Source organism: Mizuhopecten yessoensis, unplaced genomic scaffold (genome assembly GCF_002113885.1).
Source record: "Mizuhopecten yessoensis strain PY_sf001 unplaced genomic scaffold, ASM211388v2 scaffold8931, whole genome shotgun sequence".
Classification (NCBI taxonomy): Eukaryota; Metazoa; Mollusca; class Bivalvia; order Pectinida; family Pectinidae; genus Mizuhopecten; species Mizuhopecten yessoensis.
The window spans coordinates 314,939-342,725 of record NW_018407794.1 but is presented as its reverse complement, the minus strand read 5'-3'; the positions used below and the strand labels follow the sequence as shown (position 1 = coordinate 342,725).

The following is a 27,787-nucleotide window of genomic DNA, read 5'->3' as shown; positions in this document are numbered from 1 at the left end:
TTATGCTATCAAACTGTCTGTCTGTCCCTCTGTCCATTAACACTTCCTTGTGTGCACAAATGTTCACACATTTTTCAACCAAATGCTATAAAATGTTGTATGTACCACCATTATCATTATGAAGATTCAGGTACCAAAAACACAGGATCCTGCACCAATTTTAACAAGAGTTATTGCCCTTTTCCAATTTCGATTTTTTTTTTTTTCCCTTTGTCAACACACTTTCTTTAGAGTGTGACTTGCCCCAAAGTTTTCAATCAAATGTTATGAATTTTTGATGTATCTCTTTTATCATATGAATATCCTTTTTCAATTTTTACAAAGTTATAACCCTTTACTAATGATTTTGTTTCCGTTGGAAACAGAAATAGCACTTTCTTGTAAATGTGACTCGTCTTAGTTTTCCACTGAATATCAAGAAATTTTGTATGTGTCACCAGCATTATTTGTAGCTGGACACATATCATAAAATTGGGATCTCTACTCAGTATTTAAAAGTGTTAAGGCCCTTCCAACTTCTATTGTTCCATTGACATACCTAACGTTTTCTTGTGAGTGCAACTGATCCCAGTTTTCAACAAAATGTCTCTCAGAACAAGCTGCAGAATAACAAAAGTTCATGTTTCTACTTTGCATTAACATTTATTCCCCTTCCCAAATTACACTCATTCCACCAATTTATTACAGGGGTATAGTGCTTTCTTGTTGTGTTCTTATACTCCTGAGCGTATTTATCTTCAATTTATGTCACAGATCAACTCACCTGTGTTTCATAAATTATCATGTGCTAAATACTTTTTATCATAAATAATAATAATAATATACAACATTTATATAGCACCCTATATAATTTGTAAAATTACTCTAAAGCGCTTTACAACATATGGATAAAAGTAATGGTTATAATTGTGGGGGAAAAAAAGAAAAAAAAGGCTTACAATCACTTTTATACATTTAAGCAAGCAATGTGCACATAACTGAACAAATAAAAGGGTGGTATTTACAAAACGTCTTTGCAAAGATTCTAAAATGCAGACGTGAAGAGGTGAGTTTTGATGTCCCCCTTGGCCAGGGTATTTGACTTTCTAATAGCAGATGGTAAGCTATTCCACAGCGTAGCCGAAACACTCCCAAAGCATCTGTTTCCGTAGGTCACAGTACGAGATTTTGGGACACACAACAAAGATTCTGACTCCGACCGCAGTGATCATGATGACTGATACAGGATAACAAGCTCCTGTAGGTACTGAGGAGCTGTTCCATTCAGTGCCTTGTCATAGACTGCCTCATTCTGGTTTCTTCTCCTATGCATATGCCTTCCATTTTTGTGTTAAAGAATATTTGCCCTTAGTTATTTATCCTATGCATACATTTTCCATTTAACTTATTGGTTTGTCTCCCCTTAGTTTCCTTTCCTATTCAAACATCTTCCATTTTAAGCCAGAGTCTTTCCCTCTTCCATTTTCTCTCTTCTGCACACATTATGTATTTCAAAGATTGTCTCCCTTTACTATTTCATGTTACAGATAGTCTCCCCTTGTTTGCCTCATCTATGTATTTGTCCTCTTTTTTATCCCCAATGTAGGCAAAAATGGCTTGATATTTACGTCCGGATCTTTCATGATTTAAATGTTCCATTCGAACGTCTCTGAATCCCACTGTTTCTAGCACGTGTATGTATTCCTCAGGATCAGGTTTCCCGTATTGCAATAAATTCTTTTTCTGGGCGTTTATAATGGCGTCATGGTCTAATGTTGTAACCATTATACTTCTCGGCTTCATGACTCGGTAAAGTTCTTTAGCAGCTTGTAAACTATCCTTCCAAAAATAGTAACAATTGCAGTGAAACACACGATCGAATGTGTTAGAATCAAACGTACTGTCTGCTACGTCTTGAAGGTGTAAAATCAACTTTCCTGTCTGTAGGAATTTACCGTTACGTTCTGTAGCCGTTTCCAGCATCAAGCTGGAAATATCAATGCCTTGCACAGTACCATTCCCATCTGAAAGAAACAAAAGTTTTCTGTGACAACATTTTACTCACTTTAGCATTATGTTGCAATATTTTCATAAACACACTTGCATTATTTTACCACCCTATGGTCCATTTCCATACCAAAAATTATACTTAACCCTAATTTGAAAATCAGAGTTACAGAAGAAGACAATTGGGTCTAACTAATTAGCCTACTTGCTGAATAAGAGTAAAACTATGTTTCCACTAACTGAGACAATGGTGGCCAGCACTCATTAATTGTTATTGACCCTAAAAATCAAAATAACAAAAGATGTTTAGAGCAATGACAGGAAACATTTTACCACATTTTGATAAATGTCATCTATCATTTATACAGCATAACATTTCTTAAGTCTAGTGATGCTCCAAACTAAATAAGGTTGCCATTCCTATCTATTTTGCCTTTTGGCCTCCCCTTCAACCCTTAACTTATGTAACACTCTCTCTGGTCTAGGGATGATTCATGCCAAATTTATTGAAAATACGTTCAGCTGTTCTAGATAAGAAGTATTAAAAAGGAAAAATTGAAGCTAATCTGATTAAAATCATCTGTTACATAGCTTCGTTAACTTCCAAGCTACGAAGTGAACGAAGCCAATGTAACAGATGATTTTAATTAGATTGAGTTGACAATGGAGGCTGAATTACAGCTGACAGGGGCTTGTACACGACTTAAGCTCACTTGCTAGATCTTTGGACACATCAGACCAGTGACCTTGTTATACCTTCGATAAGGTGACAGGCAGCTTGTATCCCAATTCCTGGTCCAAAGCCGACCTCCAGTACCTGATGATCAGGTTGTATGTCACAGAGACGTACGGCTTCCATCTCCAGCACGGCATTGTTTTTCTCCAACAGCTTCTGCGAAACATGTACAGGATCAATCAGTACTGATAATTTAAAAAAATCACTGCTCACTTAGTCAGAAATAACCAACTATCTCGTCTTTTCTTGTTAGGGGTGGAGATCCCTGTCTCAACAACAAAGTTCAAAGAGAAGGTAGTCAGTCATTTCACTGTGTCCAACATTGACACCACAAAAAATCTAAAAAAAATACAAGCTTACTTACTTTTACATGTCTGCCTATAAAAGTATTTTCAGGTAGATTAAAGTTGCGAGCAAGTTTTTCTCTGTACCAACGTAGCATCTGTAATATAGAATTGTGTATGGTGACATTAATGCAATTATATATCAACCAAGTAAAATTCACCTAGGGAGACTTCACTTAACCCTTTCACCCCTAAGTAACTTAAGTAGACTCTCCTATACATACATCTGGACAAGTCCATTATGGTCTACAGTGGTGAAAGGGTTAAGATCCCTGTCCCACTGCACTCTGATTTTCCATATTTCAGTATCCTTCCCTTAGTTTCATTTTGAATACATCACTGAAGATTATTCTTATTTAGAAGAATTCCAGACCGCCACTTTTTGTAATTTGCTGAACCTACATAGCACTAACAGCGAGGCTCACGGTTGAGAAATTGTGAATTAGTGAATACCGAGGAGTCTACTGACAGAGGATAGCAGCTGTTTGTGATAATAATGGCGGTTTTGGATCAATAAATTTATCGATGTATGTAATACGTGTAATGTGTCATAACATACTTTTGTGGTGAGAACCTAAAAACTTCCCAAACATGAGTGTCGGAGAATTCCACGATTTCATACCGTAGTGTGCTCTGGCCCCTCACCAGACATCTATCTGTCAAAATGTCTCAGTTGGTAAGAGGTTGTTTCGTCTGTTATTGATGACTTTCTACATTGGTGTTAGGTATATTTCATGTAGATTATGTGTGAGCAGAGTCAGCTTTTCACATCTGCCGTTTGTCACATTCGCTAAAAAAACAAGAGAAACACATTTTTTATGAAATTGATTTTAATTCCATAGAAGACTAAGAAGACTTAATTTGTGACTTAAAACTACTGAAATTGGAAGAAAATAACAAACAATGTTTCGCCCTAATATTTTTGTTTTAGGGCGAAACAACCTAGCGCGAATCAACCTAGGGCGAATGGGATTTCGGGCGAAACAACCCGGAACCGTCTAAGTCTGGTGTCAGAGCTAGAGGAATCTCAGGCTAGATTACAGCTAAAGACATCATCACAGTGGAACGAAGAACGTTCTACTTGGTGAGGAAAGAAGGCATATTCAAAACTGTTACAATTATGATGTATAAATCATATGTCAGATAGTCGAAAACATTAAAAAAATACAGTACAAACTGAATGTAGGGTAAATAACTTAATTGTTAATCCAGATACATACCTTGCTGAATCAGGCCAATATCACTCAACGTGATAAAGCTGATGTGGGTCAGACGTAATCTACAATGTCAATGTAACCTAGTTTCAGCAAAATGATAAACGTCCGAGTCAAGGATGTTTTTTCACCCGTTTCTACTTAATCGTGCTCTAACATACCAGTGTCGTTAACCAAAAACACTGCCACCATTTTGAACAAATTAGTATCACGTGATTGTGTCGTGAACTATTTATAAACTATCATGGTCTATAGATTAAGGATGCACGTTCGTGTTATTATGAAAAATATGACCACGAAGCTTTTCATGCGTAAGGGGTCCAATAAAATGAAGATGAATCAAATAGCCATGTATTTGTGCCCTGAAAACAATACGTTTTTAGCATGGAATTAAATAAGAAATAAGTCCGTGGTTTTAGTTTATCATGTTGAATTATGTATTATGTAAGCCTTAATGTGGGCTCAAATTTGATATATATCACTAATGAATATTTCTGTTTTAAAATCTTTTTTTTTTATCGTGAGGAAGTAAACATAACTTAAGAAGCAATTTAAGTTTTCCAATGGTGTCGACTGCTGTATACTAAAGTCTATAACTTGTTTTAAATATTGAAAAATTCGCGAAACCTCCTCCATTGTATATAAGTTCACATAGACTCCTGATGTTTTCGTGGGTAATTTTTTTAAATTTAAAAATATAATCGTTACTTATTTTTGGTGGGTTTTTTTCAACATCAAGGAGTTCTGAACTTTTCATGAATACCAAGCCGGAACGAAAGAAAGCCTTTTTTATAAGAAGCGCGGAACTAAAGATTATTTCAGTCCGTGTGATAAGTAAGCCTGAAGATGATAAAAAAATAGTTTCAGACTTATAGTTTAGGCCCAGCTTTACTCAGTTGAGCAACTATCTTTTTTATATCCCTCATTCGATGCATAGAAAAGGTCACATTTAAACATAAACTTGATTTATTTTACAACAATTATGAAACAAGCTATTCAGCTAATGTTAGCGCGAGTGTGGTCTTAATGAGGGAGGAAACAGGAGTACCCAAGGAAAACCCACGTGGTCGGGCAGGTGACCTCATATGTTTTCACGTCCGATCGGGGAATCGAACCCCGGCCGACATGTCGTGCATTATACACTGCGCTACCGGAACACTAGGTCAATTGTATGGGGACACACATTATATTCGGTACACACGTCGAACATGATGGGACCTGAAAACCGTTAATTTGAAAGAAGACTCTTCCTAAGCCACAAAAAGGGTACGGTAATATATGTTAATTACATAAAGAAAACGTCACAGAATGCTTGTATACGTCTGTTTGGTTGGTTGATTGATTGTTTGATTGTTTGTATTGATTGTATTTTACGTTCTATAAACAGCTATGGTCATTTAAGGACGTGCCAGGTTTTGGTGGTGAAGGAAAACCGAAGTGTCCGGAGAAAAACAACTGACCAGCCACACATAGGCTTCGAACCCGCGACCTAGTGGCGAAGGGCTAGTGATCATAGACTCGGGCACCGCGACCCTGTAGTTCGCCGTTTATCGGAGAAACTGGAAGGTGATTTTGGATCCGACTTTTTGGACTCCGGAAGAGTACAGAAACACATGAGGGCGTCCAATATCAATAATTCGGCATTTTTATTTTTAAAATATGCGTGTGCCTTGAATATGATAGAAAATGGCAGTGGTTGATAATTGTGAAAGAATGAGATTATTTTATCAAATAATATAGATTATGTTTATATACGTGTTGAAATCACAGCATCGTTACTTATTATGTTTAAATGAAGAAAGAAACCGTAACAGTTTATCTAGAAGAGTATTTATCTTAACAGGTGTTTATCTAAAAGTACACCTCATCTAAACAGGGGTTTATCTAAAAGAACACCTCCATCAGTATCTATCTAAACAGGGGGTTATCTAAAAGAACACCTCCATCAGTATCTACCTTAACAGGGGATTTATCTAAAAGACCATCTCCATCAGTATCTATCTAAACAGGGGTTTATCTACAAGAACACCTCCATCAGTATCCATCTAAACAGAGGGTTATCTAAAAGAACACCTCCATCAGTATCTATCTAAACGGGGGTTTATCCAAAAGAACACCTCCATCAGTATCTATCTAAACGGGGGTTTATCCAAAAGAACACCTCCATCAGTATCTATCTAAACGGGGGTTTATCCAAAAGAACACCTCCATCAGTATCTATCTAAACAGGGGGTTATCTAAAAGAACACCTCCATCAGTATCTATCTAAACGGGGGTTTATCTAAAAGAACCCCTCCATCAGTATCTATCTAAACAGAGGTTTATCTACAAGAACACCTCCATCAGTATCTATCTAAACAGGGGTTTATCTAAAGGTACACCTCCATCAGTATATATCTAAACAGGGGTTTATCTACAAGAACACCTCCATCAGTATCTATCTTGACAGGGGTTTATCTACAAGAGCGCCTCCATCAGTATCCATCTAAACAGAGGTTTATATAAAAAAAACACCTCCATCAGTATCTATCTAAACAGAGGCTTATCTACAATAACACCTCCATCAGTATCCATCTAAACAGAGGTTTATCTAAAAGTACACCTCATCAGTATCCATCTAAACAGGGGTTTCTCTAAAAGAACACCTCCATCAGTATCTATCTAAACAAGAGTTTATCTAAAAGAACACCTCCATCAGTATCCATCTAGACAGAGGTTTATCTAAAAGAACACCTCCATCAGTATCTATCTTGACAGGGGTTTATCTACAAGAGCGCCTCCATCAGTATCCATCTAAACAGAGGTTTATCTAAAAAAAAACACCTCCATCAGTATCTATCTAAACAGGGGTTTATCTAAAGGTACACCTCCATCAGTATATATCTAAACAGGGGTTTATCTAAAAGAACCCCTCCATCAGTATCTATCTAAACAGAGGTTTATCTACAATAACCCCTCCATCAGTATCCATCTAAACAGAGGTTTATCTAAAAGAACACCTCCATCAGTATCTACCTTAACAGGGGATTTATCTAAAAGACCATCTCCATCAGTATCTATCTAAACAGGGGTTTATATAAAAGAACACCTCCATCAGTATCTATCTAAACGGGGGTTTATCCAAAAGAACACCTCCATCAGTATCTATCTAAACGGGGGTTTATCCAAAAGAACACCTCCATCAGTATCTATCTAAACGGGGGTTTATCCAAAAGAACACCTCCATCAGTATCTATCTAAACGGGGGTTTATCCAAAAGAACACCTCCATCAGTATCTATCTAAACGGGGGTTTATCTAAAAGAACCCCTCCATCAGTATCTATCTAAACAGAGGTTTATCTACAATAACTCCTCCATCAGTATCCATCTAAACAGAGGTTTATCTAAAAAAAAACACCTCCATCAGTATCTATCTAAACAGGGGTTTATCTACAAGAACACCTCCATCAGTATCTATCTTGACAGGGGTTTATCTACAAGAGCGCCTCCATCAGTATCCATCTAAACAGAGGTTTATCTAAAAAAAAACACCTCCATCAGTATCTATCTAAACAGAGGTTTATCTACAATAACACCTCCATCAGTATCCATCTAAACAGAGGTTTATCTACAAGAACACCTCCATCAGTATCCATCTAAACAGAAGTTTATCTAAAAGAACACCTCCATCAGTATCTATCTAAACAGAGGTTTATCTACAAGAACACCTCCATCAGTATCCATCTAAACAGAGGTTTATCTAAAAAAAACACCTCCATCAGTATCTATCTAAACAGAGGTTTATCTACAAGAACACCTCCATCAGTATCCATCTAAACAGAGGTTTATCTAAAAAAAACACCTCCATCAGTATCTATCTAAACAGAGGTTTATCTACAAGAACACCTCCATCAGTATCCATCTAAACAGAGGTTTATCTAAAAAAAACACCTCCATCAGTATCTATCTAAACAGGGGTTTATCTACAAGAACACCTCCATCAGTATCTATCTAAACAGGGGTTTATCTAAAGGTACACCGCCATCAGTATCTATCTAAACAGAGGGTTATCTACAAGAACACCTCCATCAGTATCTATCTAAACAGGGGTTTATCTAAAGGTACACCGCCATCAGTATCTATCTAAACAGGGGTTTATCTAAAAGACCATCTCCATCAGTATCTACCTTAACAGGGGATTTATCTAAAAGACCATCTCCATCAGTATCTTACCGCTACTAAGTGTCGCCGTTTTCTTCCTTCCCTCCACTATTTAATGCAGCTTTGTTAGCCAAGCTACTGACAGTACTTTTTTTTTACATCGTGGAAATATATAACCTTAAAAAAAAACATATTACAAATGCAATAGATAATCAATTAATTTCTTGGGCAAATAACTCCTATGAAAATAAAAAATAAAAATATATACCGTTTAAAGCGCTTTAGAGTGGCTTATGTTAGCTAAATAGGGCGCTATATCAAATGTTGTATATATATATATAAAAAAAATACAGTTGTACACCTGTGTGCATTACTCTGGATTTAAATTTGCAGATGTTATATAACAACCCAAAATCTTAGGGAAAACAATGTTATACTCCTCCTTTCGTCGACATCATCATTTTGATATAATCATGGAATAAGATTATTATGCTATCTAAAACCGTGATAGTCCTATAGAGATAACGACATCAAATTATTTTGTGACAAACAATTTTCAAAATTTGACGGATACGGGTTTCAAACATTTGTCAGAGACGTTCATAACACGTTATCTGTGCCTTCCTGCATAATGTCCAATATAATTTTAATCAAGGTTATTAATTTGGCTAAAATGAATAAAGAACGTACATGTCTCTTTAATGAAACCGTTTTATTTAGCATTTAACGTCCGTTGTTATATACTAGCGTAGTCTAATTGTAACCGTTTCGATTGCATGTTAGTCGTAAATTGTGCAACACTATCCCGACGGTCACTGAATCACAGTTACAATTAAATCACGATGCAAAACGTTTATTGATTATTTCTCGTTCGAATCGTGGGTCAGTGTTATTTCACGGGGTGGGCCGGCTTGATTGACATTCTTGGTCGATTAGTTGTTTTCACGCGTAGAGATATATCAGCCTACACTAATTCTAAATAGCATTGCAAATATTGATTTGATGATCATGAGAATAAAAAAATATATAAATTAATTTGTGGGTGGCATTTTAATGTTGATATATAACATATATCGTGATATTTGTCTTATATAATACTGACCTATTTTCTTATAATTTAACTCGATGCGTGATGCGGTCTGATGACAGGTGCTCGATGTACAGCGCATGCCCCAGCAGTTCAGAACGCCATCTTGGAATTTGAATGTTGTGAATTCGAAAATTGGTTGTGCAGAAAAACTGACGAAAAAACAGTCCTGTAGTTCATAGACGGTTTCGGAGGCCACCTTTGGTTCGAGGAGGCTTTGTATTTTCGGTACGTATTCATAAAATAACAACAAGGACTGTATTTTAAGCAGAATTTACTTTAAGGCTGCGATGTCGGGAGGAGTCGTCTCTCTGAAAGAGGGGTGAATGATAAGGTCTTTGTTTATTTTGAAATTCAACACATTTCTTACACATTGTATACTTAATGTCGGGAACAGCTGGGACAGTTAAAATGCAGTCTATACGTTTATTTGCTGTATGACTTTTTGCGTATGTGGGCTACTTGCACTGCAGTTGTTCAACACGTTGCTTTGTTGTGTATTGTAACGGCTGGACCAATGTGATTCGCCGCACGGGGTCATTGAGAACGCATGGCGGAATGGAAGATTGCCTGCCAAAACAAAGTCATATTTACCCAAATTTATCAATTCATATAACGAGAAAAGCAATTGACACTACTTCAACATTTTCAAATTCAATGCGTGCCTTTTCATTAAGTTGCACAACTTTGGCAAGCTTGTAAATATCCCCGTTCGTTGTTACAGGGGTGCTTAGTTCATACTTATTTTAGGTTTCAAGGGCGCGATCTCGATGTGAAGATAGGTACAGGTGTCAAGTGCTAACTGGTATTTTGCCTGCAAAGCAAAGAGTATTTAATAATCTCCTCCTGCCAGACCCTGGCCCGTCCAAACTCTAGATGGACACTCTGCCAATTGAAAGACCTAGTCGCCATCGCCCGAACAAGTCAAGTTCCATTGCATTCATCTCCCAATTTTCTAATTATTCATCCTGAAGACAAAACTATTAACATCCCAGGTTCATGTTCCCCCTTACCAAGGGACACCCAATGCTTGAAACAAGGCAGCTTCCCTATTTTTAGCTATCGATATAGGATGACCTCCCCTACTGATACCTGCACCATGCAGGAAACTGAATTCTTGAAATGTTCGAATATTTTCAGTTTAAATGTCACAGGTATAGATTTTTGTGCAAGAAAAATAAAAGTCAAATGGTACATTTGTTAGAGAAACAATTTCATCTGGTATCTGAGAACCAGAGATTTTAGTGGCTTTATGCAAGTTTGTAATTCTTCCATGGATTTCTTTGGTGAAAATTTTTTGTTGGACCGTTCTTTAAAATGAAGGATAAATGGATTTAAAAAAATAATGCAAGTGCAGGTATTGCTTTCTAAAGTCTAGCTCTAGACCTGGAGGGAAACACATTTTGATGAACCCCTTTAATTGCAGTGAAGCTTACATCTGAATTGGGTTCGGTTTTCCAAGAAATTTCTCTGGGAGTTTGGAGGATGAACACTGAGTTTCAATAGTAAATAAAAATATACAACATTTTATATATATAGCGCCCTATCTCGCTAGAATAAGCCACTGTTCAGCACTTTCCTTAAACAATCTGTTTTCAACAGGAATTTGCATTGGCGTGACTAAAAACCAGACAAATCACAATAGTTCAAGAATATTCAAACGTATATATTTCAAAATAAAACAAAAGAAAGATATAAATACATCCATCATAGATATACAATCATTACAACTAGCATATATATATATACATTAGTCAATACAATTTTAAGGAATTTGCAGGAGCTGCCTTATCAGGTGCTAACTACTTGAACTATGCTACCTGGCTAATATCTCCCTATGTGTATATGCCTGTGTGTGCTTTGGGGATGTATTGTGCATCAGGTTTGAAGAAAACTTGTTTGCACATTCATGCGTGTCCAACTTTATTTGAAGAGTAATTTCATGCCACTTCTGTACCTTTGTTGAGACAACTATGAATATAGATCGATTTCTGCCAGTGGTTTTATTTGCTCTGTTTTACTGATGAATACAGGCTGTTTCCCCTAGCTAAAAAGTACCTTATTTTCCCAAAATGACCCAAAACTGAGGAATATATTCCCAATTTCTATACAAATAATGCTGTATTTTCCAAATTTATAAAGAAACAGGCTGATGTAAAAATTGAGGAAACAAAAATGCTGTCTTCAGCTTGTTTTGATAGTTTATATGATCTGATAGTGTTGGGAATCTATTAAAAAATCATGCTCGGTCATCACTTCCGACTAATTATCAATCAAATTGAACTTAAATTCAGAAATTTAATTTTATATTCGTTTTCCAAAATCTTCTTTCATTTTCTAGGGAAATCCGACGTTAGAGAAATTCGCCAATAACGCTCAACATTCATACAAAAACAAGATGATTGTTGACAGAAACTCATAAGCATTGAATAATATGTATTTTAAAATGAGATTGATGATGTTCAGAAATGTCGCGATGGATCAGCATTCACCTGATGACATCCCGTCAAACGTAACATTTATTTGCCCTCACTTTCGGCAAAACGTTTTAGTCCTATCCAGCTTAAGAATGTTTAAATCTAAAATGGTTACACATTTTTGAATAAGTAGCCCCCGGATGATCATCGAGTTGTCTCCAGAATGTCATGCCGTGCCATATTATAAAGCTGTGAGCTGTTGGAACACAAGTTCCGATTGGTTGTTGTGTGGGACGTTCCGTTCAGTTGTTGAGCCCAAGAATGAACAATTCGTTGACAAAACAACCTGCTGTCGGCGAGTAACAGTATCCAAGTTTATTTTGTGTAAACGCTAAAATTAGTCAAACTATAATCGATCATGGGGAAACAAGGGTCGATTAATCAATGTTCAGAAACTAGCGACCGGACGTCAACTAAACTGATTAATCGGAACAGAAATTACGATCTGATATCATGTGTGTCATTTCTTAAAATGTAAATAACCACTGGCACAAGTGACAGCAGTGAAGCCAAATGCTGTGTGGTGACTGTTGTCAAGTTCCAAGTTTTAATTTTAAAATTACAAACTTCCCAAATGTTATGCAACAACCTAGGGCTATCACAATATACCTTAAAAAAGGTACATTGTAATACACAGGTATATCATATTGCAAAACACAAATGAACTATTGCAGTATGAAATAATTTGTTTTAATTTTGCGAAGTTACTACACATATGAACAGATTCGCCAATAAACATACATATATGCATTTTTCCTAGGTGTAGGAGTTGGAACTTCATTATCAATTGGTTGGTTAAACAGAATTCTTCAATCTGTGTGATATATATGACTTTCTGAAAACAGTTTCTTCTCCATTTGAGCCCCTTTGATTCCTACGACTATATTAGAATACATACTTTCCTTCTGTATTGCAAAATATGATATATGTACCCTCTAGGTATATTACAACACCCCTATAACAGACAAATTGTATGATATATATACTCAACTAAGATAAAAAAAAAAATGGTGCTTGCAATGCACAGATGGGTAGTTTCTTTAAAAAGGCAAAGCTTGGCTAAGATTTAGGTCATTTGACAATTATTAAGTTAACAGATTCAGTCTTCATTCCAAATTCAAAAGTGAAACATCATGTAGGCCTACCAAAGTCTAGTGATGGAATTGTCAACAAACACCTTAACAGAATTGTATTGGTTTGATAAATGAACAAGTATTACCAAATATGTAATTTGAAAATTATGGTTATTCAAATTAATGCAATATTGGAGCATATATGTTAGCATTTACATAACTTGGACAAGCTTTTAGTTGTATATTTCCCTTGCTATGCAGGCCTAGGGCTAGCTCTCGGTCTTGATTCAGTTTCGCCATATTTTAATATGTTCCCAACAAGTGTGTGTGATGTCCAAATCGCCAATCATGTTTTACTTATGCCAATGGCGCCAGCGCGAGCCCTACTATGATCGGCTGATCGTTTTCCTTAAATCTTTTGGGCCATACAGCATTTATCGATTAGAACATTTGTAACCATAATGCATCGGTTTGAATTCCCCTTTGAATGTCACAGCTCGTTATTCCTGTCCTTACCTGGGTTCAAATTGATTGGAATTATTGATTTAAATTCGGAGCAACCTGTAATTAAGTGGACATCAAGTTAGCCGTGTATATCCTTCACCATGTTATTGCGTCCTATTTCAAACGAAGTCTTGCAACAACAAAATCTGACTCAATAATATATGCTGTGATTAGAAATTTGTAATACCCACCCCTACTTGAGACCAAGCATCTCATTTTCATTTCCCAATTCCATCCTTTTATTGACCTGTTGTGTTTGTTTTGTCAAGTTTTAGGGGTGAGCTGCTTCCCAAGTAAAAACATATTTTATTTTCCCAATTAATGCTGGAATTGGCTGTGTAAAATTGAAGAAGAAAAACTATCACTGATGACCAAATTTATTTCAGAATCTGTTTCCCCTGTTTCAGTGCCTTAAACCTTTAATGGACCATTCCATTGAGGTAAGACAGGCTGTAACTATGTTTTGCAATGACCTACATTAGCCATGACTTCTGTTTGATCTACACCAGTCCATGTCTGTAAAAAAAGGGGATTTAGGTATCGGTGATTGGAACTTGATAGGAGCAATGGTACAGTAGGCACATCAAAGAGAAGAACAAGTACTAAAGTGAGAAAAGGGATAGAGATTTTATTTCAATCGCACAGCTTTGTAGTAGCCTAATGGACAAGTACTGGGAACATGTTTGTGCTCTAAAAGTAATTGTACATGGCTCTATAATTAAGGTAGAATAAATTTATGTTCATTGATCTATAACGCAACATTAAGGTAAGATGGTAAGCTAGGTAGCATGGTTTCTGAAGAACATTCATTTTCACTTAGCTGGCAGTGTTGTAGTATAAAGAACTAAAAATATCATTTGTGTACTTGTAGGTCCGTCCAACTCCATAACTTCTCTGTAGGTCCAACTCCACAACTTCTCTGTAGGTCCAACTCCACAACTTCTCTGTAGGTCAGTCCAACTCCACAACTTCTCTGTAGGTCCAACTCCACAACTTCTCTGTAGGTCCAACTCCACAACTTCTCTGTAGGTCCAACTCCACAACTTCTCTGTAGGTCCAACTCCACAACTTCTCTGTAGGTCCAACTCCACAACTTCTCTGTAGGTCCAACTCCACAACTTCTCTGTAGGTCCAACTCCACAACTTCTCTGTAGGTCCAACTCCACAACTTCTCTGTAGGTCCAACTCCACAACTTCTCTGTAGGTCCAACTCCACAACTTCTCTGTAGGTCCAACTCCAACTCCACAACTTCTCTGTAGGTCCAACTCCACAACTTCTCTGTAGGTCCAACTCCACAACTTCTCTGTAGGTCTGTCCAACTCCACAACTTCTCTTGAAGCCTTGTATACATATTCAGTGAAAATAAAGTAGAAAATGCACGACGCTTGCCATTTACATGTTGGTCAGTCCTGTAGAAAAGATTGAAGAAAATTATTCTTCATGAACTTGTTACCAAGTACAAACTTAAAAAACCTTTATTCAATGTACAACAATTATTATATTATTATAAAACAAGTTAGTTCTACTTTTATTAATCACTCTTGTTGGCCTTGGGGGGGGGGGGGGTCTTATGTGGGAAGAAACCGGAATACCAACATGGTCAGGCAGGTGGCTTCATACCATTTTATATCCGATCCAGGAATCGAATCCTGTCTGCCTTGGTGAAAGGTTGTGTGCATTATCCACTGTGCCACCTAAGTATGACATGTCCATAGGTAACACTTCATACTTTAGCACTTGGTAGGAGGATGCTGGGAGTCCAAATGTAACAAAATTTGCTTTGATAAAAGTTGTCTGGTTGATGAAAATATCATGATTCCAAATCTCTCGGACCCATCATCCGTGCTGTTTTAAATATATCGGAATAAATACCTTTTTTACAATGTATAAGTGTAATATTCATTATCACATGCACTTAACCAGTGAACTAATCCAATAGTCTGAGCCTAGCGAAATCTTCAGCTGGACTAGTGCTTCTAAAAACCATTAGCTCGATTGTCTAGTCAAATTTTATTGCTTATCTTGTTGAATAAATAGGGTTCGTGGAAAATGCAAGTCAGACTGAAAATTAATTTCTAGTTCAGACATATAAAAAATTCAGTGATTTTTGAAAAAGATGTTCAGGGCATAAATGTTATAGGAATTTTTAAATGATTTGAAATTTTAAGTATGACTAACACAAAGTTAGATATTAATTATGCTCTGGTCGATATATTGGATACGTTACTGTCGTTAAAGGACAACGAAAATATATGTTACATACCTTGTTGAATGTTGACCACGTCTCGGTAATTATTGATATTGGCTGGTGACGAGCTGTGCTTTCTATCTTCAGAATTTTCATATTGCTAAAATTGCTATATTCTTAATTAAACTTAAAAAATCAGGATGAGAGATAAAAAAAATAACCCACATACATGCAGTAATTGAAAACTTTTCACTTTTTCACAAATTCAACTTTTCCCAAAGCAGACTTGTCCTAGGGAAAGCATGTCTGTTCACAGGTGAGTGAACAGATTACAGCCACTGATTAGTGTTTGTCAGGTCACTGTCACTGGTCATGCTTCATTGATTTTCAATCATATTCACATACAAGTTTTTGACAGGTCAGTCATTTGTCACGGCTGGGTGTCTTTGAACAGTGTGTTACCTGTTCAGTGTCCGTGCAGGAGCTGATTCCTGTTTACGACCAGGTGACAGAATACATCTCACCTTACCTGAGAAATCATAAAACCAAGTGAAACCTGGTTTTGACTTCATACCCCGTTCTACACTGGAGTGCACAGAACTGTTCTGTTGTGTTGGCTAAATTTAGGCAAATAAATATCTGAAGGAAAACCAACTGGATGCTCATCAGTCCTAGTTTCGACCAAATTGGTGCAAATTGTTTCTGGAGGAAGTTAAGGAAGTGGAGTTTTCAAATTCATTGATTGAATTCTTTATCTTTACTGTGAGGTAAGCTATTGCATTTAAATATTTGCTGTGAGGTAAGATATTGCATTTAAATATTTGATTTTCAGGGAATCAAAATCTTTGATCTTTAAGTGATCAATCTACATGCGAGTCTGGGGTCCTGCACCATAGAAATTTTATTTGACCCATAGAATTTCTGAAAATACTAAAAAAATTACATTGTAGGACCCATATCTTTTAACCATACAGTGGAGATTGATCACCGAGTGACAGTCCTATAAGTAAAAGTAGTGTTATTTTGTCATTTCACAACTGATCTCAGGTTGGGCATATAAAAATCTAATAATTTTATCAATTGCTTGTTTAATAAAAAGTGTAGTATTTCCAATGTTGCATATTAATGACTTTTTTGACATAAAAAAAAATTTGGAAAAGGAAATTCAAATTTGATTAAAAAGAAATTTATAAATTTTATGAAGTCAATAGATTTATGGCAAACATTTAGATTTTAGTTTGCAACAAATTGGTTCATATTATTTGGTTTGACTTCTAGTGAAAATATATATAAAAATAAATAAATAAAAAAAGACTTCAATATAGCTCAAAACATCGACATAATAATCATGTTTATGATGGGGAAAATAAAACCTTTAAAATTTAATGCGAAGATATTTTTTTTGCTGAGTTATGAATACCATTTTGGTCAATAGCTAGACAAAAGGCCTTTGGTGTGTACAGGTCTGATTAGCTAACTTATAGCAGTTGTTTTGTACTGCTCTGGTTAAAAATAATATTTAAATTCCCCACAGCATGGCCCCAATGTAGTGACAGCTTCAACGGGTCAAAGGTGAGATCTGACACATGTCAAGTGGATTGATATGTAAATCAGCTGATCCTTTTACCTCCCCCATTTAACCCATTGAAAAGCTACAAGGAAAAGTATTTAAACTTTTTAAACTTTTCCGAAAATCTCCACTTAGTCATCATGGAGCAAGGTAGTCAATGTAAAGACTTATGTTCATAGACTCATAACTCGATTAACCCCATGAGGTGTAGATTGTTTATTTTCTGACATATTTATGGTTTTGAACTAGACCTAGTAAAACGTCATAATACCCCTACACATATATCTAGAGGATATAGTGCCGTGCTATTCTTGTGTGTTTAGTAAATACTCTTGAAGGAATATACAACTTGACATGTGTTTACTTGCAAGAAGAATATTATGAAGGATCATTCCTAGTGAATTGAACAACTGTAAAAAGTGGTGAAAATTTATCGTGTGAAAATGTATGGAAGTGTTGTCGTCATATCTGTAATTACTTGACATAGAAGGATGTGAAGAACGACTATGGAAGTCCTGGAGCTGAAATTCAAAGTGCACTACTATTTCCGTTGTATTGTTTTTTGACAAATGGATGAAACATTCAGATGCTTTTTTTATGTATATATAATGAACATTTAACAGTGACATTGTGTGGTGGCCATTTATGTTTTACTTAATGACCTTTTATTAATTAACACAATAAGACTTTAGATTGTGTGCTGGAACATACAACTATACAATATCAGGTAAGACTCTAAATACAGACATGACATTATCAAAACAACTGCGGCTGGTTTAAATGAGTCGGAGACCATTGGTTACTGATGGTAGCATATCCTTAAAGCAAATTTTACACATTTTGATCGTTTTGGTTCCTTAAAATAGGATATTTTGGTACTTTCAAGCAACATGAAAAATCTCAAAAATGTTAAATTAAGCAGAAAAACTAAGTGCTGGCCGAAATGTATGTCAGGTATAAATAATATTCTTTATGAATGGAAACAACCTTTGGTACACCACTGTACCATAGGAACCTTGTATGGAAACATCTGTTAACCCGCCCCTCCCACCCTAACCCTAGGGAGTTAAAAAATACTTGTGGGGTCTGTTATGGATCCCTGTATCACTGCCAAAAACTGAAAATTATTTTTCGGTATGATTAAATAGCTTTTATAATTATTTCTGTAAAGAACAAATTACTGTGCATGACTTTAAGATCTAATCACCCATAGTGTTCTGAATGTAAAAAAATCGGTGTAGCTATACCGGGAATAGAACCCTGGGCTCCAGGTTGTATACTGTCGCTACAGTCGTAGTGGGACAAGGCTCCTTAAGTGAAATACAAGCCCAGGTGACATTAAATCTGTTAGTTGAATTCAAACACTGTAGGTGTAAATACATGTAGTGAAGATCGGTTATTTCATAATATTTCTTAAATTGTGTAATATGTTTCATGGAGACAACCGCCAAATATTGTGAGATCTTGTATATAAATTCTATTAAAATTTCATTGCATAAAATGCGGCCTATAAAGATTTTTAAAAATAAGGACAAAATTGCTTTCTTAATATGGTATTGGAATTTACAATAACAAGCTGAAAAGTAAATTGAAAAAAATTGCACTTCACTAAATTTCATTCACTATTTTGAAATAATCTTTTATGGCATTTTCAGTATTCATGGGGGGACTTCCTCATCGTCTGATTCACAATAAGTGTCATGTTTCAGTTAAATGCCAATATATAAGCAAGATATCATAGTAAAAAAAAGATATATACAAACAATTCTGTTTTTTACAAGATTATCCCTTTTAGAGCCTCATGCCACATGGCTGAAAGGTTTGTTATGCAGTATATTGTGGGCATAATACCAGTAGTATTTCATGTTGTAAATGATCTCACCATGACACTAATTGATGAAATGATAGAGGCCCAACAAGGGGAATTCTGGACCCAGACTTGTGTTGACACCTCAAGCTATCTAAAGAAATCTTTTGATCTCTGGCAGGTTTGGCTGTTAGCCAGAAACTGTTTAAAGAGAGCCCATAAGGGGCTATTGGGATTCTAGACCGAACTATCATCTGTGTAGGAAGGAGCTTGTTGAGGGGGAAATAAAGTCTATTTTAGGGTAAACGGGCCGGACTATATTTTTGTTCTTGTACTCTGAGCCTGCTAGGGGAGTAGAAGACCCGGTTGTGGTTCAGAGGATGTGAAGGAGGTAGAAAGCCCCCATTGTGGTTTTGGGCCTGTTCGTGGTGTAAAAGCTAAGGATATATGTCATCGAGTAACTGACTGCTTTAGCGAGAAAAGACCATTTGGCAAACCTAAGAAAATGCTATAAAAACTAGATGGTGTATTTCTTGGCTGTAGTTGCCACCACCTGCTACTAGTTGTAGTGCCTCACACTTTATGAATGAATGAACACACTGGCATGTTTACCGTGTGCATTAGTCTTTGTTCAAATGTCACGTTTAAAGGGTAGGATTTCTCAAAAATCTATTTGTATTTTGTTCATTTGAGATCTATTGTATTTGGTTACAATTCATTCAGTATTGAGTTACTATTATGTACATATGCTAAATATATGTTAGGGTACAATGGTATATTAGGACTAACAATAATAGGTTGTTTTAGGTTTCACCCTCTCTACCAGTAAAATAATAATTGAATTGTTCTAGCAGAGGATTCTTAAATTTCTTGCTGCAGGCAGCTGTGCTTTCTTGTTAATGAAATAAAAACTCAACGACAAGTTATTTCTGGTCTTGGTGCACAATTCTATATTCTCTAAGGTGTGTGTTGTTTTCTATTCATTTTATTTTACAGAAATCCTGCATAACAGGGGGAACATTATTATTTATCATATAACCACTCATCGTTTAATGGCATTAAAAAGCAGTTTTGACAAGAGACTGAAATAATGCTAACAATCCCCACCTTTACCAGGGACAGTATATAGAGGGGATTGGCAACTCTGCCCCAGTCAAGATTCTCTAGCACGAATCTCGCCGAGATGGGAGTGTTTTGATAATGGTTAGCCCTGATTGGGACTGTGTATTATTAGTAGGTCTTCTTTTTATTCCAGGGATAGGGCTATTGTGCCACTATGTCTAGCCTTTCGGCTGTGTTGGTGGCTATTACAACAAAACACATTTCGTAAAGCACGTTCCAGTGAAAATAATGCTAATATTGACACTTTTTGACACAAAAACAGCACAAGTTATTTGTTATTTTTTGCCATAAAATTAGTACTACATATCAAAAAATTATTCAACTTTCTATCGCTGTACATTTCAAAATGAAGTATTTTTTAAAATGAGCTGATCCTCGAATGCAGGCGATACTTTTTTGTTGGGTTTAACATTTCCGGTTGTTTACGTTGTTTAACAACACGTGTCCTTCGTTACCAGACGAGTTATTTCATCTGTGACATTGCTATCGTTCCAAATAATGCAAATCAAATCAGGCCTACTTAACATAGAAATTACTCTGCTGTTTATTGATATTAATTGTTTTAAAAAATATAAACGATAGTTTATAAAATAGATCAAAACAGTGAGCAGTCACCAACTACTTTCGCAATAACGATTTACGTTCCCGTGAAAAATAATGCTGATATTTACTCTTTTTGACACAAAAATAACACAAGTTAAATTATATTATTTGCAATTAAAATGGGTTGGGTCGTTATAAAAATTATTCAGCTTTCTATTGCTGCTAATTTAAAAAAGATCAGTCAAATATTTTTGGAGTGAGGTGGTTCACATACATGTGGGGTTTTTTATCCCGCATTTTTGTTTACTGTTTTTAACAACACGTGTCCTTCGTTACCAGACGAGTCATTTCATCTGTGACATCGCTATAGTTCCAAGTAATGCAAATCAAATCAGGCCTACTTAACATAGAAATTACTCAGCTGTTTATTGATATTAATTGTTTTAAAAAATATAAACGATAGTTTATAAAATTTAATCAAAACAGTGAGCCGTCACCAACTACTTTCGCAATAATGATTTACGTTCCAGTGAAAAATAATGCTGATATTTACTCTTTTTGACACAAAACTAACACAAGTTAAATTATATTATTTGCAATTAAAATGGGTTGGGTCGTTAAAAAAAACTCAGCTTTTATTGCTGCTAATTTAAAAAAGATCAGTCAAATATTGTTGGAGTGAGGTGGTTTACATACATGTGGGTTTTTTTTATCCCGCATTTTTGTTTATCGACGCCCACCACAATACTCTGAACCACGCGTTACATCGCGTTTAAAAATAGAAAAATATACCCCAAAAACGAGACATCAATTACTATGATACCACAGATTTTATCAATTATAAGTAATACAACCAGCTTATAACAATGGGATAAACAAAAGACGTAAGAACACTTATCGCGATTGGTTTGTTTTCACGCCAACTTCTGTATCTAACGAAGCGGTACTGACGCCATCTTGCTTTGTCAAAATTGAGATAGGTGGCGCTCGCTATCTGCTCCTGAATCAGGGGGAGGTAAGTCTAGATTGACCTGTCATAAAATTGGTAAGGCGAAGAGGGAGTTGCTAATCCCCTTCACTATACGTCCCTGCCTTTACTGATGTTTCAGATAATATGCTTGCAAAATTTCTTCATAAAAAGCTGAAGGCAAAAAATATTAATAGAAATTATTATTTTTGAACTTTAATTAGAAAGTGATAACTAAACACTGATTCCTCTTTGTTATATATATACTCTCTGTCCCTTTGTGGTAGTGGCTAGCTGTATACTACTCCTGTCTAGACATTTCTACACAGGACCGGTGGATCTGGGCCTCGAAGGGTTACACATACATTGCACTGGGTGATCTGAGGTCGCTGGAGTGTGTAATTTCCGGAGGTGGGTTTCCGCCTATAAAGCTCCTGTCTGAGATGAGAACACCTTGATAAGGATAGAATTACTCACAATTTACCAGTAGGTAGTACATTATGACCGAGTCCTGAGCTTATCCTAAAATGTAAATATGAAACACTGCTACTAGTTCTTGGTAGGTGGGGATTTTTTTGCCAAAATGTTTTTATTAATGAATTTCTTGAACTGGAATAATCAAATTCAACTGTCGTATATGAAGCAGTTGTAATCATTTTAAATTTAAGGTAGAATATTGTTACCTTTTGAAGATTTTTTCCCCTATTAAATTTGAGAACTTGGGTCAATTTCTATATCTGACCCTATGAGGGTGAAATACAACATGAATGAACCAAACTGTTACAATTTTTGTTCGAATTGCTTTGGAGGTCTACGATTATTTGATTCTACTAAATTAACTTACCCTGTTGGGTCCGTTATAAAGATTTCGGGTAGAATTTTGCATGTTGATCTAAGCTAGTAGTCCTGGAGTTAATAAATAATAATAAAAAAATGAATTGTGAACATATTCTAAAGAGAACCAACGAAGTGGAAAGACAGATATTATCTTCTGACCTACATAATACTTGTACTGCTTTGATCATACCGTAATTTCACGCAAGAGTTGTGAAGTATTTTAAATGAAATCAATAAAGAACTAGGCTATAACAAGCTATCAAGTTGGTGGATATCGTGTAGATAATCAGCCTTTGAAATTTGTTGATACAAAAGAATTGGATGTAATTGGGCTGCTGTTCTATATAACAGGAAGTGTTAACGGTATGGTTGAACTTGTCATCAAATTGGTGCGACTTTATGATTATATATATAGAACACGATTTGTTATAAAGTGATTTTCCTGTTATATATATATATAGAACACGATTTGTTATTAAGTGAATTTACTGTTTGATGGACAGTGTTAAGCATATTTCTGTACTGGACCTTTTTCTTTTCCGACTGGAAACATAAAAAAAAAGTTCACAAAATCTGTTTAAAAAAAGCTTGGGATTAATATGTGAAGGGCTTATCTGGTTACTTACGGTAAAATGCAAGTTGACAATAAAAAATAACATTGCTTTGTGATACAAAATCGATTTCACTCGACTCGCATGCGCTTTCAAGTCTGGTGGCTACAGTTACACTTATATTTTCAGTGGGATTTTTCTGTATTTCAACAAGAGCAGTGAAGAACTGCGTGCAAGTCCAGTAGAACCTAAATATAAATATTTTACCATTCCAAATATTGCAAACAGAAATGGTCTCCAGTAAACACTTCTCTTCATCAGTACTCCACTAATTAAGTCTTAGTTTGCCCCAAATTTGAGAACCGTTTACATCCTCCGTTCCTGATGCTGGTGTAGATACTGGCAAAGTTCTGAGGAGAGAATCGTGTGTTTGCCAGGCCGTACGACGCCAAGCCAGTCAAATTCACACCAACTGTCTCGCACTGGTCTGGAGCAGCTACATATATCATTTATACATCATACAACATCCCCAATGAACACCATCTAAATCACCGTTGCATCAAAATTGGAAAAAGATGCTGTGCCCGTGCGCAATTGTTCAATTATTTCATGCTTGTGATTTTATATTCTGAGGATTCTGTAGCAAGTTCGGTTAACATTTTATTTTTTGTTATAAAATAGACAAAAAATGCAAAGGAATGTTCATGACATGCAGGGAAAAGTCTTGATTAAAACCCATTTGTTACTGAAACGATGAAAACTATTTCAGAAACTCAAGCGCAAGATCTTTCATATTGAAATGTAGCTATAGTGAAAATTTTAAACTTTCAAAAGCGGTAGTGAATTGCAGTTAAATGTTAATTTGAAATTTAACTTTCGGTTTAAAAAAAAATGTTTTGTATTTTTCAGACTCAAGGAGAACCTGATTTGAACCATGAGTACTTACCAGATGAACTCAGGAGGGGGAGGCGGCAACACCAGGATGAGTAAGTTATCAGGGAGTGGCTAACCTTGGGGGGCAGGTAGGATTGCATATGGAGCAGGGGGGCAGGATCACATAAAGAGGGCAGGGTCACAAAATAGAAAATGTGTGGCCTCAACAAGGTGTAGGGTCAAACAGTTACACATGGTTGACAAGACAGAATTTTTAGGAAAAAAACCCTTTTAGTGTCCTCTTTACAAATTTGTTTATATACTAAAATATTGCCCTGAAGGAGCCTCTTGTGGGATGACTTCTACACCAAGACAGAAATGTCATCAGTAGGCCCCCTGGGGGTATTAATATGGTGGCATCATTTGTAAAACATACGTCTGAGGTAACTAGACACAGCGTCAGTACGCCCTGGCTAATTGAATTAGTGCTCCAACCAAACAGCCTATGGGAACGGAACCAGTCAAGGGTGAAAAGGGCCTAGCAACATGAACAAATGATTATCTCCCCTTGGGAAAAGGCTGTTAGGGTGGAAGTTTACTTCTAAATGAATTATATTTATATTAGAGACTGTATCCGAGACATCTGTGGAACCATCAGAGAATTCATCTAACTATTTATACTGCAAATTGGTTTGAGTTAACATTTAACAAAATAAATGATTTATGGTATAAAACTGCTATAAAATGTGCCATGGATTGGTCGTGCTTGTGATGTTTTGCATCATACAGGAATCATTTTCCCAAACATCCTGGCATGTCCGCTATGTTACAAATGTTCGAATGAGCAGCCTTCATGTTGGTGAAATATCCACATCATGCTATATTTATTAAGTTACAATCAATTGAGTTAAATTTATTTGATCAAGTTAGCTTTTTACTCAACATAGAATTTAATCTAAAGAATTCTAGGTTTTGAAATATAAGCAAGGAGGGTATAAAGGGATTAGAAGGAAAATCTTCACCTTATTTGATAAATTAAGTATTGTTATTGATTAAAAACCATGTTATTATGGATTTTGTTATGGATTGCAAAAATAATCATAAATCATGTTATCACCAATAATATCAACCAACCTTTATTTAATAGAGCTAACACTAACAGCAGAGGAAATGTAAACATTCATATAGTCAGAATAAAATCTGTATTATTCCTGGATATAGAAAATGGCCCTTGTACAGTACCACTAATGCTTTGTAACAATCTATTTGGAAATTTCTTGAAAACCTAATTTTTAAACGAGTTCACTTCAATGCAAAATAATGATTATAAGTCAATAGCTGAAATTTTGTTTATAGAGAAATTTGGACAATATTTTTTTAAAGGTTTTAAAATTGAATTTCAATTGAATATAAATTTATAATTTCCATTGTTTTATTTATTGCTGAGGTACATCTCCAAACTACCTTTATAAGGTCACCATTGCTTTGTACAAATGATAGAAGGTAGCCATAGTGTCACTGATGTACAAATGATAGAAGTTAGCCAGTGTTACTGATGTACAAATGATAGAAGTTAGCCACAGTGTCACTGATGTACAAATGATAGAAGTTAGCCACAGTGTCACTGATGTACAAATGATAGAAGTTAGCTATAGTGTCACTGATGTACAAGTGATAGAAGTTAGTGATGTACAAATGTATGGCTTTTCTAAGAAACAGATTTCTGTAATTATTTGATAGTGGAAGCTGTTCAAATATGTCTGTCTGAACTGTAAATGTACATCTTTTATCAATAATCTTTTTGAGTGGTTTTCATAGTTATTTCACTGAAGTATGAGTGAACCAATTGAAGTTCTTTCATATATTGCTCTCTATCGCATATTTTCTGGTGGCTTCACTACATCAATAACTTGATGATAAGCTAAAATTTGAGTGTGTGAAAATAAGGAGGTATACATCTTCTGAAGTGTATGCTACAACCATAATTGTATTGTGAAAGCAGTATTGCCACCTTTTATCCTAGTTCCAAATACATGTGTACATGTAATATGTAAAAAAAAGACTGTTAGGTTATTAAAGGGAGGTAAATCTGAACTTTAAAAAAAGCACTCAAATTTATACAAATGTCTTTTTGAAAAGATAAAGATGATCATTGAAGCTTTATTCTGTTATGTTGTTACTTGAATTGCCATATTTCATCATTTCTGACAAAACATGGAATAAAATTTTACTTAACTGGACTAGACTATTCAAAAGGCTCCTGTGCAAATTTGAAAACAGTTTCAGTTTTGCTCTCCCAATTAAAATAATTTTACATGAATAGGCAAATTGTGGTGTTATGATTATCTAGAATTGGAACTGATTTTCAAGAAAAAAATGTTTTAGTTCAACAGTAGTTGTATTTATTGTAGTAAATTGGGCAGCAGATATTACGTTGACCTTATAAACATCACATTTTATGCTATAACATTAAATATTTACAGTGAATCAAGGAGGTGGAAATTACATGGATCTTCCTGACATGCGTGAAAACAAACAACAAGAGACGATGATGTGGTCACAGAACACCTACATGCAGGATTCTGGAATCCACTCGGGCGCCACCACCCAAGCTCCGTCAATCAGCAGCAAGGGAGGCGGAATGAAGGATGAGATGGAGGAGCCGACCGCCACCCAAGACAACATGGAGACCTCCAGGATGATGTTCGACTGGGACCAGAGCTACAACCCTGGTTACACCCAGGAACAGGTTGATGGTATGTATTTCTCTCCAGACAAAACAAGGTCCATGATTGTCATCTTTCCAACAGAAGGTCAAATGACAACATTACTAGTACATATATATAGACAAACGTTTCAAATGCAAAATGAATCGACAGAGCATATATATATTTGTTGTCATGGCGACACTATATCATGCGACTATGATCATAGTTTTGGTTCATTGTACAAAGTCTGTCGGACAGTGTGGTGTAGCATGATTATGATTCTCTCCTATAAAAAAGGTTAATCGACTACCGCTGTTATTGTCTATGTAGGATTGCTTCTGGAAATTTGGACAGACATTTCAAACATTCCTATGCACAAGGATAATTCTGAAATTTCAAATAGTTCTTTCAAAAATTGTTGCAGAGGCCAATTTTTTTCAAATATGAAGACTGAACTTCTGTAATAATTTACCTTTTAATAATGTGAAAAATGTTAAATGAAGTGGATAATCACTAATATTTACAGAGGTGAGTCGTCAGCTGAATCAGACACGTACACAGCGTGTGCGGGATGCCATGTTCCCAGAAACCCTGGACGAGGGCATGCAGATTCCATCCACACAGCTTCATCCCGATGAGCCTACAGCGGTACAGAGACTGGCAGAACCATCACAGATGCTGAAACATGCCGTCATTAACCTGATCAACTACCAGGTAACTACTACTGCTGTGGTTGACATTTACAGGCCTAACTGCAGATGTTGTAGATCATCAATTTTTGGTTTCTTGTCTCTTGTAAACTAAGCTTTAACAGCATAAGAGCTGCAAATTACTCCAAATGCAAGTGAAAAAAGTCATATAGTTTCTATTTTTCTTAATGCAAATTGAAATTCTTGCAAACATGTTGTTAGAAGAGCAATGTTTAAAATAAGTACTGCAGACGTTTTTGGCCTTGTTTAACTCGTTCACCCCTGAAGACACATTTGAACCCTTCCAATTCAAAGGTTGGAATAGTTCATTATGAAACTTCAGGGGTCAATGAGTTAAGGTTGTCTTTT

The 27,787-nt window shown here is 35.8% G+C and overlaps 2 protein-coding genes across 6 annotated transcripts in view; one reads left to right on the top strand and one right to left on the bottom strand.

The window, feature by feature from the left end:
- Positions 1-1,198: 1,198 nt before the first annotated feature.
- LOC110456860 (uncharacterized methyltransferase YdaC-like) lies at positions 1,199-4,492 on the bottom strand. Of its 3 annotated transcripts, none has more exons than XM_021507884.1 (5): positions 4,287-4,492; positions 3,626-3,856; positions 3,087-3,164; positions 2,743-2,878; positions 1,199-2,003 (listed from the first exon to the last, which is right to left on the bottom strand). In XM_021507884.1, the coding sequence occupies exons 3-5, from the start codon at positions 3,162-3,164 to the stop codon at positions 1,516-1,518; spliced, it is 702 nt and encodes a 233-aa protein (XP_021363559.1). In that variant the 5' UTR covers positions 3,626-3,856; positions 4,287-4,492; the 3' UTR covers positions 1,199-1,515. The 3 variants fall into 3 exon arrangements, with proteins under 3 accessions (XP_021363559.1, XP_021363556.1, XP_021363558.1); XM_021507881.1 differs by having other exon boundaries at positions 3,689-3,856; XM_021507883.1 differs by lacking the exon at positions 3,626-3,856.
- A 5,091-nt stretch (positions 4,493-9,583) lies between these two features.
- LOC110456865 (catenin beta-like) overlaps positions 9,584-27,787 on the top strand; it is a 29,625-nt gene continuing 11,421 nt past the window's right edge. Inside the window, exons 1-4 of one of the 3 annotated variants that reach the window (XM_021507890.1) lie at positions 9,584-9,736; positions 24,058-24,134; positions 26,505-26,777; positions 27,256-27,443. In XM_021507890.1, the coding sequence (XP_021363565.1) occupies positions 24,083-24,134; positions 26,505-26,777; positions 27,256-27,443 (513 nt within the window). In that variant the 5' untranslated portion in view covers positions 9,584-9,736; positions 24,058-24,082. Of the gene's footprint in view, positions 9,737-16,432; positions 16,519-17,462; positions 18,049-24,057; positions 24,135-26,504; positions 26,778-27,255; positions 27,444-27,787 lie in introns of those variants that run through there. The other 2 variants (XM_021507892.1, XM_021507891.1) reach the window with 2 other exon arrangements.